Consider the following 26,476-nt stretch of genomic DNA (forward strand, 5'->3'; position numbering starts at 1 on the left):
AAAAAAAAAAGCGCTATTGTTGATGCTCTCTCCCACTTTGCTACTTAAAAAATTCTGAGAATAAAGAAGCACTGCAATGACTACTGTATAACCAGAAACAGTCGTGGCATGAAACTTTCGTGAATTGGAGCTGAAGGCCTTTTTTCGCAGCATGAAACTTTGTAAATTTGCTGCTGGTGTTCAATGCATCGTGCATACAAAACCTTTCGTGTGCATTTTACTTGATTCGCGAATCTTGGCTCCTCCTGAAATTTGTGAATGTTTCATGTGTACAAAACTGTCTGGTTTAACAGTATATGCTGTTGAATACAGATTACACTTTAACATTTAGTAATTCAAATTAGTCTGAGCTGATTTCTATCTCTTTTCAATTGCAACTAAAGGCTCGGCCTGGAAGGCATCTGCTAAAAAAAGAAGGAAAAAAAAAAGAGAGAAAAAAAAGAAATGTGTACAAGCATCACACAAACTGCATTTTTTTTTTCTTTATCTTGTGCACGATTCTGGTAAAATAAAAGTGGATAAAAAATCAAACAGTGAATAAAATCAGCCAATTAAACTTTGTGACCTGCAGGTGGGGCAAGTACAAGCTTGTAGAAGCAAGCAGAGAACAAAATGGTCGCAATGTCAAATGTTAAGAGAGCATTTACCGTCCCACCTGACAATACCAAATCTCGGTGGAGGAGCGCAAGCTGTTCCTACGATTAAAATGCTTTTTGGAAAACTTGGAGAGGCGGGCAGAGGCAGAGCTTTTCGACATCCATGCTGGGATCTGAAACGTAAGCTGTCTGGTGAGGGGGACTGATGTTGGTGACGACTGGAAAAGCTGTGGGAGTGTTGGAAAGTGTTTGCCGTTCGTTTGTTTGTTTGTTTGTTTGTTTGGAAAGGTGAGTAGAAAGATAGAGAAATTGAAGAGCAAACAAAGTGTTTTACGGCATGAAACATATAATGACGACAGAGAAGAGAGAGAGAAAAAAGTGACTGTCACTAGTAACAAGGAAACAATGAATTGTAATATGTGACGAAGGAGTAGTTTGGAGAAAATTTGTGTTTTTGTAGGATGTCTTTGAAACAACGCAATGAAGAAACTTACATACATGTTCCATAGGAGATATTTAATTTACCAATACGTGGTTACTTTCGATTTATTCAGATGTATTATCAATCAATACAAAGTCATGAGCTACGTCTGGATGCTCTGTACAATTTTTTTTTTCACACACAGGTTACACTTGCACAAGATATTGGTTGCAATATCACATTTTATCATCAAATGGTAATGAGCTCATCTTTTTCATATCCTCCCTTCCTTTGAATATATAAATCCTGATGCTGCTATACTGTACAAATGTATGTATGCAAATGAGGAATTATGGGTATAGAATGTTAATATGATATTGCACAAGGGTACTGTGGGGGTAGGGGACAGCTTTGGTTCCACAATGAATATGGGCAATGCTAGCACTCACAGGTTGAATTTCGCAAATGTCCATTACAAGGAGAATGAAAGGTTGATCTCATTTGATTGTGTCCAACACCCGGACATACATGTATTGAAGTGACCATGTACATGTGCCTGCAAAATACTGAGTGCCTATCCTTTACAGGCTTTGAACTTCTGTGGCACATGCAACTTTCTGCATCTGATTCAGCAACCGATTCCTGTAAGTGATGGTATCACATACTTAATGATGGGTGATAGTGTGGAAACTGATAAACATTGCCCTTTTGTTTTCTTTCAACTTGCTTCATGCACCTTTTTGCCACCAAACAACTTGCAAACAATTGTCAGATACAAGTTCAATTACATTTATAGCTTTGTGTTTTGAATTCTAATTATGCACTTACACACACACACACACACATGAACATGCAAATTGGTCCTTCAAACTTTGCTTGAAATTTCATTTTAATTTGTATCTCAATTTGCTTTAAGCATTTTCACTATCTGCTTTGCATTTTATGATAACAAATAACAAATAACTGGCAGTATTGTTTGCAGTGAGACTGTAAAATGTATAAGTAGCACTCACATTTATAAACAAAAGAATTGGTTCCTCAGATCATGGCACGAGAGTCATATCCGCACATTGAAATTAGAAGTTTGAGCATCTTTTTTTTTTTTTTTGTTTAATCAGAAATCAGTTGATACAGCCGTAGCGCATTGAAACATGAACAATTTATACGATAAATTGATAGCAAAATTGAATCATGCCAGGCTTATGCAAGGTGTTTGCACCATAATTGTACTTCAAATGTTTATCGATGATAGAAAAAAAGATGAATTGGATTGCAGTTTGTCAGTAAGTATTACTGTTTTTATTGTGTTTTGTTTGTACTGAAGTAAAGGTGGTTTGCCTTCTTGTACATATCTGTTTGTTCTCTAACAGAGGAAGTAACAGTATAGCGTACAGCAAAAAGACGTGATGTGTTTAAATGCATTGAAAGAGAGACAGAGTTCCTGTGCATTCAACAAAATGTTCAACGTGACTTCAATAGAGGAAAACCAGACAAACAAAATGGTAGAAATTTCATCCAAATTAGACATACAATTTAGGGTGTTGTGGAATTAGCGTTCGCGTGTTTTTTTTTTTTTTATCCCGGGCTTGGGTTCCTTGAATCGCAATGTGTTCGCATTACTCTCTGGCACAAGACGATGTGTCATTTTTTTTAAAACTGAAACTTGAAGAGTTTTTTCGTTCCGTGTCCGATTCAGATGAAACCTCTATAATTCCGTTTGTCTACTTTTGCTCTATCCATTCAAAGCCAACTTGTAACATGGTGTGGAATGGTACATGTACTAAAGTTTATGCACTGACACAAAATTGAGTATGTGGTGACGCTGTGTTTGGGGCAGCAGTTAACAACAAGCACTATACAGCAAAAGCACAAACTAGATTTTAAAGACCACAGGTTTTTGGTGGAAAAAAAAGGAGAAGAAGAGACAATTTCACATGGAAAAAATTACCACCATTGTCGTGTTTTCTTCCTTCCTTAAACCTGACCTCTGTAGCAAAAACAAACAGTGAAATAAAAACAAGGGGGACATAGAAAAAAAAACAAAATAAATCTCCTCATTCACATCAAATTTTTCCTGAATCAACAAAGAAAAGGAAAGGCATCCTCCAAGTATAGGCAGTATTAATTGATCTCCACCAGCTTCCTTAACCCATTGAGGATGGGCTAATTTTGCTACAACATGTATTTCCCACAGACATATGCCCGAGTTTACTCGGGACTCGTTCTCAACGGGTAAAAAAAAAAATGGAGAGTCTTCAGTGCTGATTTTACAATCATATTAATTCATTTACTCATAAAGTCATCATGTACACAAAGTAACTCATGTGCAATATCTCGAGGCTGCCAGTTGTGTATATGATTTCTTCTCTGCCTATTTGTTTCCTGTTTCCTTGTTTGGTGATGAGTATTAAATCCTCGACAGAAATATATCATTACTATCACTGGGAGAATAACCTTTCAATTCCGAGGACTAACCAGGCAATGGTCTTCAGTTATTCCTTTGTTCTGTCCTGCAAAACCATTTAGCCTCCCAAGAAAAACATTATTCTTTGTTTGCTGCCAAATTACTCTGGGCAGGATTTGGTGGTCAAAGTGACCTGCAGTTAAAAGCATCCATTCAGTAAGATACGTATGCTGAAAAATGCGCATCACACATTTTATAGACAGGTGGCCGCTATAGACAGGGTCTTTAATAGTTTTTTTTTTTTTTATCTCTGGGGAATTTCATTTGGTGGCTGTAAACAGCAGGTGGCCACTATAGACAGGTAGCCACTAAGGAAGGTTTGACTGTACATCACTTCCTTGAGACAGTGAGGACTTTTTTTTTTCTCATATACATTGAAGCAACATTGAGAAGCACCAATTGACAAACTGCTTTTAAAACTCAGAGCAACAGGCGCTTAATGCCACCACCTGTCAACCTAACCTAATGGAGGAAAGAGACAAAATGTCTCAAAGCATTGCTGACAGGGGAAACTCAGATCTTCATAGTTGATTTCTTCAATGTTGCTCATATAGCTCTTTGCAGTTGATCTAATCTTTAATAAACATGTTTTCTTTGATATTACACTCGTGACTATTTACACATGATTATCCTTTCTGGGCAATCAGACTTTAAAGAGATCATGTACTATGCCTAGAAATTCAGGCAAATATATTCAATACATCCAACAACAACAAAAAATGCACAGAAATTTTGTGATATCTGTTCGAGGGATTAATCTGCAGTATTATGATATACACTAACTTAGAAGGCAGACAGTCACGAATGAAAATTATCTGAATGCTAGTACAACATGACCCTTTCTTTTCCAACTGTCATGCACTGAAACACAAATTTCCCTGGCATATAGATACTCTTGCTATTCATTCACAGGTTCTCAAGATAGACAATAAATGAAGGAAAGTTATGGCTAGTCTCCATCAGCTTTCAAAGACCGAGTCTGCCTACCACGGTATGATATGCCATTTTATTTTTCTCACTTTCATACATCAAAACTTTAGATATCCCTGTCAGATGGACACTCTTGCTCTTCATAAATGTCAAGCTGATATGCTGTACCCTGATAAAAAGTCAAGTAAGGTGACATGGGTGTAAAATATCAAAAATCTAGGACTCAAAACAAAATTAAACGTTTCAAAAATCTCTATGATGTTTACTACTATTGTGTTATAAATTGCCCAATTGTGCTACACTGCCTTATCTCTTGACTGTAACTACACTTCAAAGACTATTTTCATGAGGCTATGTTAAGCAAATTTTATTGTTTCTGAGGAAGGTTTTCCCAAAATGAGCTAGGACACATGGAATATCATTGAACTGGCTATGAGTCTGCAGACATTTCTAATATAGACACCAGAATATCAATGCTCGGCAACTTTATCAAGTTTAAGTTGAAATGGGTCAACTTTTCAATAAACTGTTCTTTTACAATCTTCAATACAGTTTGTTTCTGTGGGCAGAGAAATCACCTTTACACAAGATGATACAATTATACATGAAGACAACCCCTTCCCCCTCAAAAAAAAAAAAAAGTATGAAAAATTCTGTCAAAATCTTTGGGATTCAAAAGATGATACATACATTCACACAGGTCACACTGATATCAACAACTCCTCTGCTTGAATGTAATCTCTCTCTCTCTCTCTCTCTCTTTCTTGTTTTGTCTCTCTCAGTCATTTTTTTTTACCACATTGAATGCCTACGGTATAGTTTTCATGTTAACCAGTGTTATAGTTTGGATCACAAGTATTACTCTGACTTTCACTAGAAGTTTCAAGATATATTCTAAATTTGTATAAAAAAATATATTGAAGAAACATAAGCATACATTCATTTCATTCACGTTATCATACCTGTGGGAGAAGCTTAGTATCAACAATCAGATTGGAGTAAAAATACAACAATACTTTGTGAACACGAATAAACACTACACGCACACAGCTTTAGGGAGGTAGTGACACAAAATGAACTGTCACACTGAGGAAGTTTAAAAGTGGTGTTCCTCATTGTTGGGGGGGGGGGGAATGGGTAGATCTAGATGAGCTAATCACTTTGATGTAGATTTGAAGAAAAAAAATATGTAGGCATTTCCACAGCACTCATATCATGGACACGGTGGTAAAATTTTGATGAAAAACATAAAGACTTTATATGGAAAGGGATGAAGGAAGCACTGTGGTATACTGGACAGGGATCTGAACACTAAAACAGAAGGTCCTCAGTTCATGTCTAGCCTCATGTGAACATCTTTTTATCCAGTGTTGAGCCATGTGTCACAGAAAAAAAAATGACGTATGTGGCAAGACTAGGTAGAAGTAATGTCACAGACAATTTAAAGATCACTCATTAATACAGTTGAACCTCTCGTATCCGGACAAGTCGGGACCGGGGCTCATCCGGATAAGGGATTTGGCCGGATAAGGGAGACTCAATGCTTTATACATGTACATATACATACACATGTACTGATGTAGCCCATTTTAGTACCACATGTAGTAATGTGTATACTGCAACCTTTTCATTGTTACATTTGGGGATGTTTCGGGATGTTGAAATGTCTGAAGGTAAGCAATTTGGAAGGAAATTTGATGCAATGTATGTTAATCATATTGGAAGTAATATGTAATTCATGTGTGTTTGGGTAGGAGTTCTCAAGGAGTTGGGAATCCCCCTTTCTTCCCGTAATTATTTTTAAAAAAAATCACGGCGAGATTGCGTCCGGATAATAGAGAGATCCGGATAAAGGGAGGCCGGATAATAGAGGTTCAACTGTACTGAAAAGAATACCTTGGGAAAATCAGACCATTTTGCCACTGTCATCTTGTCAAAACTCAAACAGGAAGAAAATCACGAAAGAAGAAAACAGATTACAAGTCAAAAGAGTAACGTGATCCGATAGAATTTTCTCATGTGATGTAAAAAAAAAGGGGGGGGGGGGAAATCATATAGGTACTGTGAAATATTTCCTGCAACTTCTTATATTCCATGCTACTGCAGATCAGCTGTTGTTTTATTTCCCTTTACTTAGTTTCCGACTTCATAATTTTTTTTGTAAATGTATTTTGTACCCTGCAAAATACTTCTGCACTAGTGGCTTGAAAAAGAAAATGTGATCAAGTGTAACACCAGGTTTAAACGACTCAAGTCTAGAGTCTGTTTCTAGGCAGTGAACTGTGTGTAAAATATTAGAATATGGAGAAAATGACTAAAACTTTGTCTTACATGACATGTGTCTGTCTGGAGAATGAAAGATTTTATTGATATTCACATTTGTTAGATGCTTGTCTTAGGCCAAGGTAATGCCCCCCCCCCCAAAAAAAAAGAAAAAGAAAGAAAGAAAAAGAAATATGCATCTATGTTTATAAATACATTTTCTTAGCTGTGCTGTGTGTGTTCTCTGTACTCAGTATATTGAAGGGTTTGGGCATGTTTTCCTTGGTGATTTATTTCATAACTTTGATGAATAGATACCAGTATGTGTTCCTGACAGGATTTTTTTGGTATTACTTAGAAAGGGAAAATGAAACTCACAGAGGTATAATGTTAATCCATTCAGTAGGATGGGTGTAGAATGAGGAATATATCATTATACAAATGATACGCATCAGCAATGATATTAAGAATTATCTACACAAAGTACCTTAGAAAAAGTTTAACAGGCCCAAGGCAATTGTGGGAGATGTTTGGACTGTTTCGAAGGTACCCAGTGTGGGTAATTATACTTTTAAAATGCCAAAACAAAATGATGTGAATTATTTGTTTTAAAAAATGATGAAGCAGATCCTAGTCATCAAGAGTAGTTGAAATTTGGCATTTTAAATTCTGCAGCAGCAATTTTTGCAGGTGAAAAACACAATGAAATCTTTGCTGGTCACCATATTGTGATGTGAAAGTGTTAATGACCGGTAATAGTAATTTGCTTTATTCAACCAGTCATTATACTTTACTTATGACCGGCCATGGGCAATATTACGTGTCAGGCAAAATGAATGCATGGTCACGAGTACGCTCTCAACCAATCACTTGATTAGGATACACTTCATCATTTTCTCTTATAAAATGGGTTCAAGAATGTAGCCAATTGGAAGCGCTGAAATGAGTCACGTGTGCGTGCATTAATTTCTTCAGGTATGCACTAAGAAGAGTCTCTCTTCCACCTCCCTGGCCTGACGTACGTCACAATGTTTACACTAGCAGTGCGCACTCAATCAGTTGTTACAAGTGCGTCACGCGCTACTATACGCGCTGTCAATCCTGTAAACAACTTCTAGTTCGGGCCGCGGGCTGCCACAACAGCCGGCGGCCTTTCTTGTGCATAACAGTACGTGGCGTACGTATACTCTTTATACGTACGTACAGTACTTATGTGCGGGATTTCCGAGTGCGACGTGCGTAAATGTTTGGGACGAACATCTTCGGACATCTTGACTTTTGAGCGAGTGCTACATGTAGCTGACTGGTATTGTCCCACAAAGGTACGTGAATAATGCTGTTAGTATTCGACCCATTTTATAAAACAAATGATGCACAGGATTATTTCGTGGCGTTAGTGAAGGTGCGGCGCTCTCTCGAGTATTGACAACGGTTGCAAACATGCACTCGGCTGCGCCTCGTGCATGTCGCACCATTGTCAATACTCTCGAGCGCGCCGCACCTTCACTAACACACTCTATCCTGTGCATCATTTGTATAATACTCACTGACAGACAAATTGATTCACCAGTTGGATTACAGGGTCACCAAGTATGCAATGGCTGTGCTTGAGTTGTTATTTAGTATTAAAGGGATGCTATTAAAGTACAGTTGTAGGGTATCACACATGTTTGTGACATGAAGTTGTAGCATGAGAATAACACTCAGTGGGTAGTAGTCTAAATGGTTGATAGATGAAATAACATGAAAAGAGGACATGTAGTTATCATTATTCACTAGATGATGGTACACACAGTTGGTTAACTTCTAATCAGAATGAAGTTAACTGTGAGGACAACGATAAAGTTATCAAGTTAGTATGGATTATAGGTTTAGAGCTTTTGTCCCGAAAGGGTTATCTCTAAGCTAAATGCTAACATTATTCTTTTTTAGAAACTTTAGGTAAATTGTAAACTGTGTATGTTCTTCATCAATGTAAATTATGTCTATAGCATCACTGGAGGTAAAGGTAAAAAGTCAGCTTTTTACCTGCCTAGTCCAAGAAAACACCATATTGTCGGTTGCCCCTGTATCCTCTCTCATGTAAGTTTTTATCTTTTATTGTTAGCATTTCAAAGGGTAGAACAAACACCTTTCTTACGATGGAGTCCAATTTCTGCCATATATAGTTGTTTAGTTTGGTTGCAAAGGAATGAAAGGCTTCTAATTTGCTACTACATCTGCTAATAAGTGATCCTTAAATTGGCAACATATCAAACTGGCAAATGTTTGGTTAGCTCTTTTCTGACCTTGACGTACTGAAGAATGTAACCAGTTCCATCTAATCTTCCCCCAAGACTGTATACATGTAGGTATTCAGAGGTGCCAATTTGATGAAGAAAATGTGATCACGTCTGAAGCAAAACTACCCCAGGAATCAATGGGTTACATCTTCAGAGGCTAGTCCTCATGCAAAATATTTTGACATCTACACTGTACCTGCCAACACATACAGTGTACCAGTGGGGTGAAGTCAATTCAACTGTTAATCACTGCTTCGTTCTGTGTACATATATGGAGAAAGACAAGGTCTAGCACTTGCTCACTATAGAATAAAAATCCCACCATTAGGATACTCAAGGGTCTTTTAATCACATTAGATAAGAAACAGATTTATGGAATGAAAAAGGATTTTTGGAACTTGTAGATATTAACCTATGGATTTCTGACCCCCCCCCCCAAAAAAAAAGGTAATCATGAAAAGAGCAACGGAAGTCTTGTATAAATCAAAGTCATTTTCATTGAATGCTGAAAATATAACAATCGCTTTTTCACACCATTTCACATATTGTTGAGATAACAACAATGGAACAAGCAAACAGAATTCAGCCCTCAACTTTCAAGATCCATCTAAAAGTCTTTGGAAACTATCTCAGGAAGTATGTTCATCCACCATTAGCCATGCCTTTCCTCCAAAGTCACAAGAACACTCATGAAACAAGCATGGAAAGTAGATGTGTATACTTAATTAAGATAAATTTTGCAAGAAAAAGTTCTGACACAGTTTGCATTCAAGGCAGAAATTGTCATGTTAGTCCCATGCATGACACTTTGTGTGTGTACCTCTAGCACAGGGAAGTAGTCAGTTATTCAAAATATTCCAATCTTAATTTTACCCATCAGCACAGTTAGAAATAAAAAGGAATTTGCCTTATTAATGATCCAAACGATGCTACACTCTGTTTCCTGTCAAGATTATTTGATTTTCTTCATTTACTTATTAAAACAAAACTAATGTTAAAGTTTCAAGCTTTGACCTATGACCCTCTCCTTCCTGTGGGGCTAAAATCAAGGCCATCTTCCACAGAAATTTCAAAACAGCCCAAAGTAAGCACACAGAGATATAGAGACTAGACGTTGTAGAAAATTTGGTTTCATGGCAACCCCCAAGTGTCAGTGAAAAGAACAAACAAACTTGCAGCTTACCAAAAACATTGAATTTCTTCATAGCCCATAATTAAATGTAAGGGAGTCAGAATCCACTTCATGTCAATTTGTTGAATAAAAATTTTTCTCTACTTATGAATGGCTGAAACAGCACGCATTAACCATGTCAATGAAATAAGACAACTTGCAAGTATATGTGCTTAATTTTGTTTCGTGATGTTGTTTCTTCATTTTTATTTTTATTTTTTTCATCAAAGAGCGCAATGAAGCCTGGCCATTATACGTGTTAAAAGTGGCAATGCCAGACCAGTTGAATATTGAATGAAAAGAAAGAATACATTTTATATTCAGCACAAAAGTGGATATTTCATCAACATCAAATAAAAATGAGGAAGTTGTGAATAGAATAGTGAAGAAACACTAATTTTGCTGTACAGTTCTTGAAGAGTTGATATGAAGGTGATGACATCATTAGCTCACTCATTTACGCATTCATAGGAAACGGATTTGTACACATCAGCCAAACTTCACAAATTCATAAACCTCCCTAATTTTTATCCGAATTCGATCAAATTGTCACTGCTGTGCTTACTGCATGCTACTCTTATTCTATTAGTATGTTTAATCTGGTCTGGAATTGCTCTTCGATGATTAAGGGGGTTGTCACATATATGATAGAGAAATGAGGTGGGTTACTCATGGATGTTTTCAATAAGCATGATGGTGGATGATAAAAATGTTCATTCCATATAGCCAGTCACATGAAGAAGGTTAAAGTTTGGCATGACCTACATGTACGTGAGAGTCAGCATCCAGATTCACTGCTTTGGCAAAGTGCAGTTTAAAATTCTGCAGCTTCTGGCAAATATAAAATTAAAAAAATAATAATAAAGTAAATGGGAAACAGAATAATCACAAGAAATATAACAACTGAAAATTAAAGGAACATAAAGAACATAAACCAAAATGCAATGCAATGCAAGATGTGAGCAATGAAGAATGTAAAGAGAAATAACATAAAAAACAATGCTACCGACATAAAAAAAAATATCCAAATATATCAACTAAAATCATCATGAAACTTTGCATGCAAAGATCACTGGGTTCCGTGTCATAAAACTTGTTATCAGTGACAACTGCCATATTTCTGTGACAAATTTGCTCTTAGCCAATCAGATGCAAGGATTTCGATAGCTTCTAACAACTATGACAACTTGTCACTGATAACAAGTTTTTATGAAACAGGGCCCTGGTCTAACCTCATCATCTATAAAATGATTAAAACCTCATGCAATAGAAAAGCAGCTTGGTTGAAAATAACTATATTTTTGTCTTTTTATATCTTTTTGATATCTACTTGTCTGAATGTGTCTGAATTAAGGGACACTTTCTTTCTTATCTTTCTCTTTTGTACAGTGCAGACTCAGCTGTATGCTATCTGTATGCACTATCCTTACACATGGAGTACAAATACTGCATAAAAAACCCTCCTCAAATTAAAAATGGACATTTCTACGACATGCTTAGGAGTGCTTTTCCACGAAACAAACACAAGCATGATTTGTTACGTGTGATGAGAGGTACATTTATAAGCAGATGCTTTTACTTCTCTACACCCTGGAAGTACATGTAAACCAAGTATGATTTCATCTGTGATATTAGCCCCTTGAGGACGGGCTGATTCTGCTATAACATGCACTCCCCATTAGGACACCTGCCTGAGTATACTCGGGACTAGTCTTCAACGGTTTAAAAGTAACTTATTGCTAAATTGCTACACCCTCCCCTTCCCCCCCCCCCAAAAAAAAGGAAACAAGGAAAAGTAGAAATTACGCGGTGCGTAATATATGTCCCCGCCGGAAGTAGCATTTTGTAACAAAATGTGCAATATAGATAAAAAATCAAGGTCAAAGAAGTCAAAGGTCAAAATTCTGAGTAGAAGTTTTGAAGCCTTCACCTAGTGCCATCACATAAAGCAAATGGAATCGAAATTGGGTAGAAATGGCGAAGGAGTAGCATTTTGTAGCCAATGTACAATAAAGGTAAAAAATCAAGGTCAAAGAAGACAAAGGTCAAAATTCTGTGTAGAAGTTTTGAAGCCCTCACCTAGTGCTATCACATAAAGCAAACGGAATCGAAATCGGGTTAGAAATGGCGAAGGAGTAGCATTTTGTAGCAAAATGCACAATATACAGTCAAACTCGGATACCTCGACGTCGGATAAGCCGAATATCACTTACCTCGGGGGCAAAATGAAAGTCCCGATTGTTCCGATGGAGTTTCCGTGTATTAAAATTCGCGTAGCTCGAAAAAGATAACTCGAAGTTCGGTTACCTCGAAGGGAAATCTAATGTCCCGATCTTAATTAACTTATTGTTTTTCCCAGCATGTTGCTCGAATCGAAATTGCAAACATCACTCAGCATCTCCGATTAAGCGCGCGTGGACAGCGAAGACATGTCCCAAATGTTTTCACACTCGATTGTAAATATTCTGAGACCAGAACAATCGCGCGCCCAAGAAGAAATACCCGATACACAGCTGACAAGGAAAATCCCCAACATCTACCAACACACGTACATGGTATGCACATAGCACCCGTGCCAATGGAGTGCTTTACGATAGCACTACGCGCTGCCCCATCATTTGCTTTTCTTTAACCACTGTGTTTTGATTTTTGATCGAGACAGTCATATCGTGCGCGTAGATTTCTCAACCGTCGGGGCGCACCTGCTTACGTTGACAGTTATATCTTTGCCATTAATCACGCTCCACTGTCAAAACATAAATCTCCCTCGTAGTGCCTTTTTCAAACTTTTTTTTTTTTGCCTTTCACGAAGTTTACTTCCCCGAGAACGCAAGCACTGAAACTTTTTTTTTTCCAGCAATGCGATTATGAAAATCTGGAAGTATAGGCCGATCACAATGAAGAATAGAATACACAGGGCTCCGCACTAAGTTTTATCGGGCCACCAATATCATTGATTTTTATTTTCTGGTGGTCGAAAGTAAAATCTGGTAAAAAAAAAAAATCAGGAAAAACATTAGAAAAACTAAATCGGTCCTACTAAACATAGACAAATTAATATTAAGCATTATTAAAGTGATACAGATGCCCATGTCTAAAACAAATGAATAGAAAATTCAATCATTTTACTCTGTGTTTAAAGATTTGACAAATAGACGTAGAGATTATTTAAAAAGTTGATGCCCATTATATTGAGGAGGTCAAAACTTACGTTTGAATTGAGAAAATGGGAGCATTTGCTGACATTTGTTAGCATCCGACATTTGTTTTAGCATTGTAAAAAGCCGAAAGTTACCGTTATTCATTTTTAAATGTAAAAGCAAACAACCGACATTCATTTTAGAATCTTACGGAGCTGAATACTATCCTAATCCATTTCCAAACGTGAAAGCAAACATCCGCTATTTGTTTTAGCATCTAACTGAGCGGATTAATACCATTAATCATTTCGAAATGTTAAAGCAACAATCTGTTATTTATTTTTGCATCGTACGGAGCAGAATATTACCGTTATTCATTTCAAACATCCGACATTTATTTCATTATCGAGCGGAGCCGAATGTTACTGCCGTCCACTTCCGAAAGTGAAATGAATCATCTGACAATATTTTGATCATCGCACAGAGCCGAATGTTACTGTTTTTCATTTTTGAACGTCAAGGCAGACATCAGACATTTTGGACCATGAAACGTATAGCTGAATGTTACTGATATTTATTTCGAAATGTACCGTAGCAAATATCTAATATTTTTTTATCATCGTATGGGGCAGAATGTTACTGCTGTTCACTTCCAAACATGCCAAACGTAAAAGCAATCATTCGACATGTATTTTAGCATCTTCCGGAGCTGAATGCTATTGACATTTACTTTCGAACGTAAAAGCACACATCCGGCATTTATTTTATCAGCGTACGGAGTTGAATATTATTGTTATTCACTTCAGAACATCAAAGCAAACATTCGACATTTATTTTAGCATCTTCCGGAGCTAAATGTTATTGCAATTTACTTTCGAACGTAAAAGCAAACATCCAGCATTTATTTCATCATTGTCAGGAGTTGAATATTATTGTTACTCTTTTCCGAACGTCAAAGCAAACATCAAGCATTAATTTTACCATTAAACGCAGCTGAATGTTGCTGTTATTCATTTCGAAATTTAAAAGCAAACCTCAGACAGTTATTTTAGCATCATATGGACATGATGGAGCAGAATATTACTGCTATTTTCTTCCGAACATAAAAACGATCATCTGACATCTATTTTAGCATCTTCCGGAGCCGAATGCTATTGCTATTTACTTTCGAAAGTATAAGGAAACATCCGACATTTATTTAACCATCGTACGGAGTTGAATGTTATTGTTTTTCATTTCCGAACGTCATAGCAATAATTCGACATTTATTTCAGCGTCTTCCGGAGCCGAATGTTATCCTTATTCATTTCCGAACGCAAAATCAAATATCTAACATTAGTTTTAGCACCATACGGAGCTGAGTCTTATCGTTATTCATTTCCAAAAGTATGAGCAAACATCCGACATTTATTTTCGGATCATACCGAGTCGAATATTACCGTCATTCATTTCCACAATTAAACGCAAACCCCTGACATTTATTTTAGCATCTTACGTAGCCGATTGTTACCGCTGTTCATTTTCAAAAGTAAAGGCAAACATCCGATTTTTTTTTTTTTTTTTTTTTTTTGGTGGCGCGATCGGGCCACCAAAATCTTTATTTCTGAAATTTTGATTTCATTTCCGATTTTCACTCAATTCATTCATATAAAAGTTGATTCAATTCAAATTGACAAGCATGCAAACAATCAGTAGGCACTATAACAGCTGACACCATGTTGAACATCGATAAACGTCGAACATCGATAAACATCGGATAAGTCGAAGAAAATTCGACGTCCGCGTACCTCGAAATTCGCGTACGTCGAACCATTTTCTTCAGTCCCGACGAATTCGAGGTATCCGAGTTTGACTGTAGGTCAAAAATTAAGGTCAAAGGTCAAAGAAGTCAAAGGTCAAAATTCTGTGTAGTAGTTTTGAAGCCCTCAACTAGTGCCATCATATAAAGCAAACGGAATCGAAATCAGGTTAGAAATGGCGAAGGAGTAGCATTTTGTAGCGAAATGTACAATATAGGTCAAAAGTCAAGGTCAAAGGTCACAACTGAAATTCTGTGTAGAAGTTTTAAAGCTCCCATGTAGTGCTATCATATAAAGCAAACAGAATCAAAATTGGCTCATAAATGACAGAGAAGTAGCAAATTGAACATTTTGATCACACACGGACGCACACACGGACGCACGGACGGACGGACGGACGGACGGACGGACGGACGCACAGACACACACATGTACGGAGCCCGTTTCATAGTCCCCCGCTCAAACTCGTTCGGCGGGGACAACAAAATGGGGGGGGGGGTGGAAGGAGAGGATGTGTTTTGTTTCGGCCAACATCACCTTGTGAACTGCTGACACATAGTTTGATACCTTGGTATGCTTTGGTGTATGTATGTATGTTTAAACATCCAGGTACAGTCTAATCTCTGCCCCCAGTGGGTGGCATAAAATATTCAACTGATTTACTACAACCACACAATGTATTTAAAGTATCCACCCACTTTCGTTCATTCCACACAGGCCTATAGTTAGATTCCACGCCATGTAAAAGCTGGATTTGATAATGAGTGCAGCATACAAACACATTGGACAGTAAAAGTTTCATGAAAATGAAGACTTAGATTATGGAAGTTACATATTTGTATGTATTTTTTTTTTTTTTAAGGCACAGGGATTCAAGAGGGGGCTCTTGCAAGATCTGATGATTGCCACCATCTTCGTTATGCAGATCAATGAGGTAAACCTAGTTAACTGTAAAAGTAGATCACAAGGACTGCATACGCTCACTATTGTACAGGTTCAATACCGCTACTCATGATTTGCTGGTAACATGTAGCATGGGTATGATAGTACAATGTATGTACAATGTACAAGGGTACATGCTGGACGGGACTGATTATCAATCTTCAGGTAATGTGTAGACTGATATCGTGTTTTATACTGACACATCATTCCATCAATTACAGTACCTGTTACACAATAGGCCTACACATCTTCATGCAAGTCTCTTCAGCTTGGTAGTACATGTATGTGAACTATGTCTTTGAAGAATCTGTACACTGTATGTACAACTGTAGTAGGTAGACCATCCAGGAACAATGGCCGATTCAGGAGAAGAAATGAGATTGACAGAATTTCAACCATATTCTAAATACTCACCATACCAATGGTTAAATCTTGAATATTGGCAGATGCATAAGCCTGTGTCCTTGCAATAGCGCCCTCTTGAATCCTGAGTCTGTTTACCTTTAAACTCTCTCACACTAAACCCCAGTGTACAAACTTGATGGGATTATTTCAACCTATAATATTTTCATCCATTATTGGCAGAAAACTTTGAAATGCATTTTCCGTAAATTCTACAAAGAATGGAAAAAAAAATCTAGTCTTAGATTCATGCCTTCAGCATGACGATGAGTAGTCTGAAGCATAGAAGCAAAACATTTAATATTTCTATATCTGTAGGTTGATCCTCTATTACAAATTGTATATGAAACATGCTCAGACATCATGCTAATTAGGCAGACACAGGCAGACATTGCTGGGGGATGAATGATGCTGTGATTCGTACAGAGTACCGGGTATACAATACAAACACATGCTCACATGTACATGTAATAATCCAAGCATGAAAAGTGACTTGAAAATGGCACTGTTTTCAAAACACCTCAAGGCTTCTATATACACCTGTAAAGGCACAAGAGGCATAAAATCCAACAGGCAGGCTATAAAAAAAAAAAAAAAAAAAAAGATCCGGACAGTATCACCGTCATTCTACACATAACAAGCAGGAGTTTCTGTGGGGGCATGAGGAAAAAAAAATGGGGGAAAAACTGGATCTACTGTGTTTCAAAACAGATTAACTCAAACATGCTTGTTTTTATGCCAAAACTATCTCCAAAAATGTATATGATATGGGTTTGAAAAGGACAGTACTTCTTCATTTGCACTTAGGCATAGCCCCACCTGTGTATGGTAACAACTCTGTGGAAACAAAACAAGTGTCCTTTCGCAGACAGGTGGCCACTTGCAGACAGATTGCCTGCCATTTGAATCACTTGTCAGATATTCACATCATTTCAAATCCACTGCTGGACAATAATAGTCTGACAAATGAATAATGTTCAGACAAATAAAAAACCATATAAATCTTGCTTTTAAAGTACAATGTATTTAGGTTGGTCCTGGAAAAATTCACTGTGTGAGATTCTAGTGAGTGTAAAACAGTGACAGAATGATAATATGTAGCAACTTGGCGTTCTTACAAATAGGATTTAATCTCAACTTTGTGGCTGCTCTAGCTGTACATACCATAATATTGACCATAGGACACGATTGGGGATGGAGGCTACTGGTCATATTAGAAAGGTGGACATTATATGCAGGGTCACGGGTGGTACGACACACCATTACTCAAAGGAAATTTTGTAGTTGCTGCACAAGGCAGCTGGATGGAGCATATTGAAAGGTACAGCTGTAGTTGCAACTTTGATATCAAAAGAAGGTGTGACTGTAGTTCATGTCATTGGAATTGTGCATTATTCCTGAACACACAGCACCCCTTCATTTGTGGGGGCACTGTGGTATAGTGGATAAGACTCTTGACTTCATAACAGATGTCCCGAGTTCAAGTCCTGCCAAGTACTTTAATGCATCCTTCATTAAGATATCTTTACCAGCAATGTCCCTCTTGTCCCAAATGACAAAATGGGCACCTGGCAATGCTGGGGGTAATAATAATGGCAGGGCCCTTGGAAAGAGCAGGACTCGTGCTAAAGAGGCTACCCTGGGTAAATAAGACCATGTCCATGCAGTTTAATTAAAATCACTGTCCTATTATCAAGTGAAACCACATACCCTGTGTTGCATGCATGCAAAATTTCAGCACCAAACATACGCCGGGCTATATGTCTATGACTACTAGACACAAGTGCACACATACAAACAAACTTTCACACACAGATTCTTATCTAAATTCATTCCCCTGGCATGCATTCTAAGTTGGCATTTTCTATAAAAGGAAAGATTCCTATCACCACTACCATGACCTACACAAAAAGAGGAGGGGGGGGGGGGGGCGGGCAGGAATTTTTACACAGTACCTGTACCTTGTCAAATTGGCACCTCTTAAATTTACTGCCATTTTCTATGCATGGAGAAAGACTCTCTACAAAACTGATTACATTCATTAAATCTGCACATCCATGATTTAAAGAGAAAAAAATAAACACACTAACTTCCTTGTCTGAAATATTTTGCCAATTTGAGCATCATTTTATAAATTTAACAATTTAAATGCTTTACATAAACCCACAACTGAAATAAACAACAGTTTTAATAATGATTTTAAAAAATGGGGGGGGGGGGGGGGGTCATATGAAAGAGAAGTGTTTACCCAACATGAAATACTAGCCATGAATGGTGGAAATGATGATCAAAAGATACAGCACAAACCCACAGAAACGTGACCAATGGGATTTGTTTGGTGACAGAGGGAACGAAGGAGAGAAAAGAAGAAGTAATAACTCATTTTGGGAAAGAAATACGCATGCTCAAATACCTCAAGAGAACCAAAAGCAATCCCCTTCAAATCTATAGACATGTCCATGACACGATAATGCATCTACAGGGTGACAGGCGGGAAAAACTAAACTTATTCCAAAACAACAACAAAACATATCAAGAGGCAAAGTGTTCATCATCCCTACAGACACCCAACAAGAAAAAAAAAAAAGGGAGAAATGGGATTAACTACAACTAGATACTACAGGGATATTCTGTTGGCTACGCAAAATAACTTGTGAAGGGCACAACTTAGGGTAATTCCCAACAAACTTCTGATTTCCCATCTACCCCTTTGATAGTTGGGTTTCTGGTTTTCTACCATGCAGTGTGCACCACATGCCGAAAAAACTGCCCTGGGACTATTAAAGGGAAACTCCACTCCTTGATTGTGGTGTCTTTGATAAAATCCAAACAAGACAGAACAAGTGAGTTGTCTTTATACAGATCAGAAACATGAACAATTAAGTAAACTGCTCAGACAACAGCAAATGCCAAAATCTGATGTCATTCTCTAATAGGTTTGTATCAATAAACAGTAATGAAAATAATTTTTAGAAAGTACCAACAGTAAGCAACTGTGGCTTTGTGAATTCATCATACGTGTAAAATGATTCATGCAAAGGTGATCATGATACTCCTTCAAGTCATTAAAAAAAAATGAAATTCTGATAAGAGTTGTGTACCAGCCAACATGTGGCTTGTGAGGAATTTACACCATCTTCATCTAATTTATATATGTGATCATGAAAAACACAAAATATCACAACTTTGATATTTTGATTTTAAAGTAGAGAAACTTCTATGGTGTCTGTTCGTCTGATCTTTCACTCATTTGGATCTATCAAAAAGTCAATGTAGCTAGAGAGCCGGAGCGGAGTTTCTCTTTAAGGCACCTCAAATGACCTACGGCACCTCAAATGACCTCAAGCACCACAAATGACCTCATGCATCCCTCCTTCACTCACCAGCATCAGCTGCCGTGAACACTCTGACATGGGGGCTCCCTTCTGTTTACACAAAATTCAGGCGGATGGTGTTGGTTTAATCAAATGACACGACTCGCACAAAATTTCAAACAGTCTTCATCTAAACCTGATATCTACATGTATTCTTGTTACTTTTCATTTCTTTAACTACACATTTAAAGGCTTAAATTTGAATATATAGAAAGTTGTTCTTTTCCATGTCTATCATGATGTGTAACAGTAATGAAACCTGTCTGTTTATCTTATTTATTTATTTATTTTATCTATTCATTTTTTTATATTTTTTTAATTTTTAATTTTTTTTCTAATTTTTTAATATAATATAATTTAATTGTTTGTTTGTTTGTTTGTTTGTTTGTTTGTTTGCTTTTTTTTGGGGGGGGGTTAACAGTATTGTACTTCATTTTGCCGCTTCACTCGTGCTAGAAACGTTTAAACTGTCAAGTTGGCAAAGCTGACCTGCTAGGTCAAATCATCTTAGGCCCCATGAAGGGCCTCATAGACTGAGATTTAAAAATTAGTGATGTTCTTGTGATAACACATTAATCAAAACTACTCAGTGAACATTTCTTTATGAGAGGCCACTTCTCAACAATCAAGCCCTTCTTTAAGGGTAAAACAAAGTTTCCATATGCCTACAGACACTGTCAATTTCTTCTAAAAAATGGACGCATACATTGTATGCCAAAGAAATAAAAAGAAAAGTAAAATGATGCTGTGATAACACATTTTCAGTTAGGTAACAATTAAAATGTGAAATATTAGCCAAAAAGGTATGACAGAAGTATTGCAATCTCAGAGCATACCAGATTGTGGTTACTACAATTACATATTTTTTTCAAATTTTCTTCTTTTTTAAAAAAAATTATAATTGATTACAAATCTGGCCAGAGCAATATCTATCATCTTCCATGCGAGCTTGAATCACATGCAGCTTATTAGGAAGTACTACTGCTAGGGCACGATCGACCATCACGTAATGTTCTACCTATCCTCTGCTGGATGGGGAGGGCACTTTCGGAATGAAAAGTTACGTACTAAGATCAAAATTATCTTACACTATTGATCTCAAATTGCTCCAAAGCAAGTCATTATTATATCCTGGCAAATTGTGTCAGCCATACAAGCTTCTTGGTAGATCCTTTCAATCTATTGCAAAGCAAATTTTAAATGGTGGAAGATGAATTTTGAGCCCTTCTGAGAACTTTATTCTACCTTTAATACTTTCAATTATCTCAGAAAGACTTGCACCCGAGATTCTATGACAGGATATTTTCAATGCCCGGCTATGAGTGCGCACTCGAGTCTAAGTGATCTCTTTCAGGAAAGCCTTTCAATACTGATTAAGCCATTGAAATCTCTTTTTCTTTTCATCGCAAAGCATTCATTTGAAAACCTAAGTCTAGTTCTGGTTTCACGCAACAAAGGATCACCACAGGGATTGGTTCACACGTGAGAAATTCCTATTAACCATGCTAAACTAGAGTCTTCTCCCCTTTGTGGATTAAAAACAGAAGACAACAAAGGAAACACTGAGTGCTGAATTACTCTGAAGTGCCTACCTATCGAATGCCATCCAAAACATTGTCAGTATTTAATTCCCACAGGCATACATCTATATTCTTAATTACCCGCATCTCATTTCATCTTCTCAAACTCTGCGTAAGGTATTGTAACGTATATGTGTATGTAACTGCAAATCTATGTATGTATTTGTCACAGATGTGGTAGAAGATGACAATTATGTCCAAATGTACATGTAAGTATCTGCACAGAGAAATTGAGTTACCCTCTTACAGTATCAAGGGAATCATTTCCCTCTGCTCTGAAACCAAAGCTCATTATTCTTTCAAAAGACTCTCACAAACTTGAACTAGTGGGACTAATGATCATCTTCCTCGCCTTTGGAGCTCAAGTACACAGAGAGTTAGGAAGTAGTCTTAGGAGAGCTGTATAGGGATACAAACGACAGCTGAATTAAAGTCCCTGCACAACCAGTGAACAAATTTACACTGTTTGTACATTAAAGTCCCACTGACCAACAGCCTGTTGGCAGAGAATGAGTTAAAGGGAATGTGAGACTTTACTCCAAATATGGTAATGTTTGCATATACATGAATTCATTTCAATTACCATTGATATAATATTATATTTGATCCATCCCATCCCCCACCACCCGCCCAAAAAAAAAAAAAAAAAAAAAAAGAAAAAAAAAAAAAAAAAAAAAAAAGGGAGAAATCACACCACATATTACATGCCCGGGCAAATGAAGTATTAATGTCCCGATTTATGATCAGTTGAATTGGCAGGATGTGACATTTGTTACAATGCATGGTCATGCACTAATAACAGTCAGATCTCCCGCGGCACTGCAATGTTGCAAATTCACATTACTTACATAAAAAGATAATTAGTGCAGACCCTGTCCTAATACTTCACTCTATATTTTACAATCGCTAAATGCTTTATCAGCCAATAAAAACTTCTTCTTCCTCTTGACCTTTGACCTCAGTGACATAAACCAGTAGTGGGGCTAATCATGCATGTAATATAATCTAGTCCAGTGCCTTCAGGAGCATGCACTGTCTATACGTCATAAAATATATGATATCTCATGACAAATCAAAAGAGTAACTAATTACAATCTGAACAAGGGTGTTTTTTTTTTTTAATTACTGTTTCACTGTCTGCGATCCTAAAAATGATGACATCTAAATAGAGCCAATCTCACATTAAAACCGTTGTTGGTTAATAATATTTCAAACTTTGTGGGAGCAGTCTACAATGTTCAGAAGGCAATTACACAATCACAACTGAAAAAAAAAATGAAGTCTTTTGCCATAATGAATTCTGAAATTCTTTGCATGGATAGACATTCACAAACACACATGCTGATAGACAGGCAGACACACATAAACATACAGACACACACACAAACAGGCAGAATAAAGAGGCTAAGGACATCCTACAGACAGGACATTTATGCATTTAGTCTGATAGGCTTACTGGACCTGAGAATTACTTTAAAAGTGGGCCAGTTTCACTTCAAAATGTCATAATTTACATCATCAACAACACACTCCAAAATCAAAGCAAATTGGCTCCACTTAAATGTATAGTTGAAACTATGAAACAAATTGTCTCTACTTTATACAGATGTACATGTAACTGTATATAAAAATATAAATTATTATTTTCCTGGTCACCGATATTCATTCTATGGATTGCTTTACAGAGATGCCAGAAATCATTGTAAGCCACTTAAGTTGCAGTTATCATGGCAACATCTCAAATGTTCCGAGGCTGATTGTCTGTTGCTTAGACTGTTGCCATGGCAACAGTCGTTACTGTGAGCAGCAGACGTTACAAACTGCTGTGTGTGACAGGCCAGGATGAGTGAATTGGAACGTCCTCCTAATGCCTAGCTGTCCACAATATGTGGATTTGCGTAAACCTTCTCAATCTGTTTTGATCCTTATGTGATAAGATAGAACACTACAATGCCTAGCTCACCCACTTTGTTGGTTTAAAGGGGATGGCTAGTAACTGATCAGTGGGAATCAGTGGGAATGTTGGGGGATGATTGTTCCAATCCTTGTGGGATTCATTTAAGAGTACATTATATATCTATTGTTGTGTGAAAATTGTTTGCTTCAGAATGGTCTCATATGCAAGTAATGTGCAGTTTAATGCCCGTCACTGTACAGGCATGCTAGCCTGGAACCATTAAACTGCACATTACTTGAATATGAGACCATTCTGAAGCAAACAATTTTCATACAACAATAGATATATAATGTAGTCTTAAATGAATCCCACAAGAATTGGAACAATCATCACCAGCATTCCCACTGATTCCAACTAATCAGTTACTAGCCATCCCTTTAGAGACAGTCAAACATCAATATTTTCCATGATTTAGTTGTACAAAGTTAATTGTTATCCTTCCCTATCTAAGCTTCCACTGGTCACTTTGATGATCAGTCTCTACTGGTCATTGATGGTGTCCTATCCTTTTCTTTTTCAATCATCATGAACTGATCATTAGGGGAGGGGACGTGGTTTAAATGTTTCACTGTTACTAACTGAAAAAAAAGGCATGCCGAATAATGCATCACATCATAGTGAACAAGATCAATTTGACCAGTGACCAGTGATGCTGTGACCATGTTTCAATCACAAAAATCTATATTTCCACAATGAGGGCAATACATATGTTACAAAAAGAAAAAAGCAAAAAAAAAAAAAAAAAAAAGCTCAAGATTTTCCATAGACATGTTTGAACAGAAACATATCTCTCATGAACATATCTCACATTCAGAACATATCTTTGGACAGAAACATATCTCGCACGAAAAGGATTGGAAACAAGAATAACACTTACATGTATCTGACTGTTACTTTCGCATGCTTCTCTCATGCAATGGCATGCCAAGTTTATACCAGTACTTTTCACTCGCCCGAAAACAATGATTTATATTAAAAAACAGTTGTTGATGAGCAGTTAGTGAGTAGTATATGTTCCTAGCACATGACACCAGGCTCTCTCCTCTTTATAGCACTTGAGATTTTGCCTGCCAAATTTTACTTTAATTGCCAGTAGCAATTAAGAGTGAACTTTGGCACAATTTATGATCGCACAAGGTATGATTTATTCAGAACCTGAAGAGAAATCTTGAATAGTCTCAACCTAGAAAAAAAAAAGTTCCCCATTATTAAGCCTACGCATCCCACAAGAAAGCTACATACAAATGAGTCACAAAATATGATATTTCAACATTTTTTGGTTTGCATCGTACTGGGTTGACAGGTAGAGGAAAGAGATGTTAATTCTTACCGCAAGGTCGGAATCCCTGAAGGCATTCCCTGACAGGTCCAGCACCTTGAGTGTGGTTGGAATGAAGTTGTTTTCTCCAAGGGCCTTGCCTAATGCCGAGGCACCTAAAGTTTGATCAACAGAGGGAGGATAATTCTAAACACTACAAAAATCACAAATTGCCAACAACATTACACATGACATAACATAACTTAATCCTCGTCCCTATCACACATAAGGATAAATTTTTGCTAAATAGTGTATTAACATAAAGCACTCTCTCTGACTGTATCATACTCTTGGTCTATTCCTATCTTGTAATCTTTGTATCTTTGTAAAGATGCTGCTATTATGACAGTGATGATGAAGACAAAATTACAGTATCTGCAATACCTTTTAGGCTTTATGCACCCAGGCATCTATTGTAATTTGCCAAGCATTTTTTTTTCTTCAATATTCAGTAATCAAACCAAACATGACTGAGCTGTAAAGTTAACAAACCAACCCAGGTGTAGCAATGTGTCTCTGTCCAACCATGATGACACTTAGGTATTGGGGGATGCAGTTGGGGGAAGAGGTAATCTCTATTCCATTGACAATTTACTTTCCATGCATCTGTGCTAATTGGCAAAGAAAGTACTCCAGCCTGCAAGCTGATTGATAAAACGAAGCACAGGAGGGTTAGAGCCAAATATAAATGTAAATAGGACAAGAAACCGGGAATGCCAGCAGTGACGAGGTAAAGTACGATAGTTGAAGGTGCATAGTCCCGGTAGTGTAGAGGTAGTGTAGAGGGCGCTGTTGATGATACTCCCGATCACCGTTAGCGTTGATACGAAGATTGTCGAAGTTGAGCTGTCATCAAGAGTAAAGCGCATATGTGTTGCTAGGTAACGTTGCCTTCGTTGTTTTCTCTGCGCATCGCGCAGTCTGTAGTAATGCCAGGGTGTGTGCATATGTGCTTCTTATCATGACATCACAAAAGAAGTTTGCTAAAGCTGTCATCCCCCTCAGCCGAATCACGAGCCGAACTGTGATCGGACCACTGGCTACAGTGGATCAGACTTCTTTGGACTTGGGGAAGTGGGCCACAGCGTAAGCGCTAAAGAGGAGTCGATAGCGTAGGTCTCTATAGGAAACTTGCGCCGTGCGCCCGCGTATGCATTTGACTAAAACACCGGGACCATGCACCTTTAATCCCTGAATATGAGCTCACCATCCCCACTAATGCCCGTCTTGGACAGCCGCAGCTCCGAGAGGCCGTGCGTCATCTTCGCGACGGGCCCGCAGAGGTGCTTGATGCCCCGGTCGTCGAGGGGGTTGTTGGAGAGGTCGATGACACGGAGATTGGACTGGGGGTTGGACAGCAGCGAGGTGCTCAAGTCCCGTACAAAATCCCTGAAGAAATAAAAAGATTATACAGGTGAGACAGAGAATTATGTTTTCATATCAACTGCCTTTCCCAAAGTAGAGAGAAAAACATCTCAAGTGGCAACAGAGGAAAGCTATGCGCTACTATCTTTTGATGTTTACTGTTTCATCCATGAAGGAAAATCCAACTTTCACTTTAATAAATTTTCAGTTACATGATAATGTCCTCTTTTTTTTCTTTTTCTGGCCTGTGTTCAGCAGCATGTTGATGATACACTTAAAAAAAAAAAAGAATATATATGTATCATGATATCTTTGAAGATTTTGCAGGTTGAAAACGTCTCACCATTTTTCCTGCTTGCGTTTGACAGGTTGCAAGATACATGTACTAATCAGTCATCTACAGTAGTTCAGCTTAATTCTTTTTATTCAAGTTTTGTTGTCCTACATTCAATAGAGCCAGACCAAAAGTCAAT

The 26,476-nt window shown here is 37.5% G+C and overlaps 1 protein-coding gene across 1 annotated transcript in view; it reads right to left on the minus strand.

The window, feature by feature from the left end:
* Positions 1-26,476, minus strand: part of LOC140233336 (uncharacterized) — a 93,123-nt gene that overhangs the window by 55,713 nt on the left and 10,934 nt on the right. The window contains exons 8-9 of the mRNA XM_072313445.1: positions 25,846-26,027; positions 24,651-24,754 (exon numbers count right to left, since the gene is read on the minus strand). Coding sequence (XP_072169546.1) covers positions 24,651-24,754; positions 25,846-26,027 — 286 coding nt within the window. The remainder of the gene's footprint in view (positions 1-24,650; positions 24,755-25,845; positions 26,028-26,476) is intronic.

The sequence above is a fragment of the Diadema setosum genome, chromosome 9 (genome assembly GCF_964275005.1).
Source record: "Diadema setosum chromosome 9, eeDiaSeto1, whole genome shotgun sequence".
Classification (NCBI taxonomy): Eukaryota; Metazoa; Echinodermata; class Echinoidea; order Diadematoida; family Diadematidae; genus Diadema; species Diadema setosum.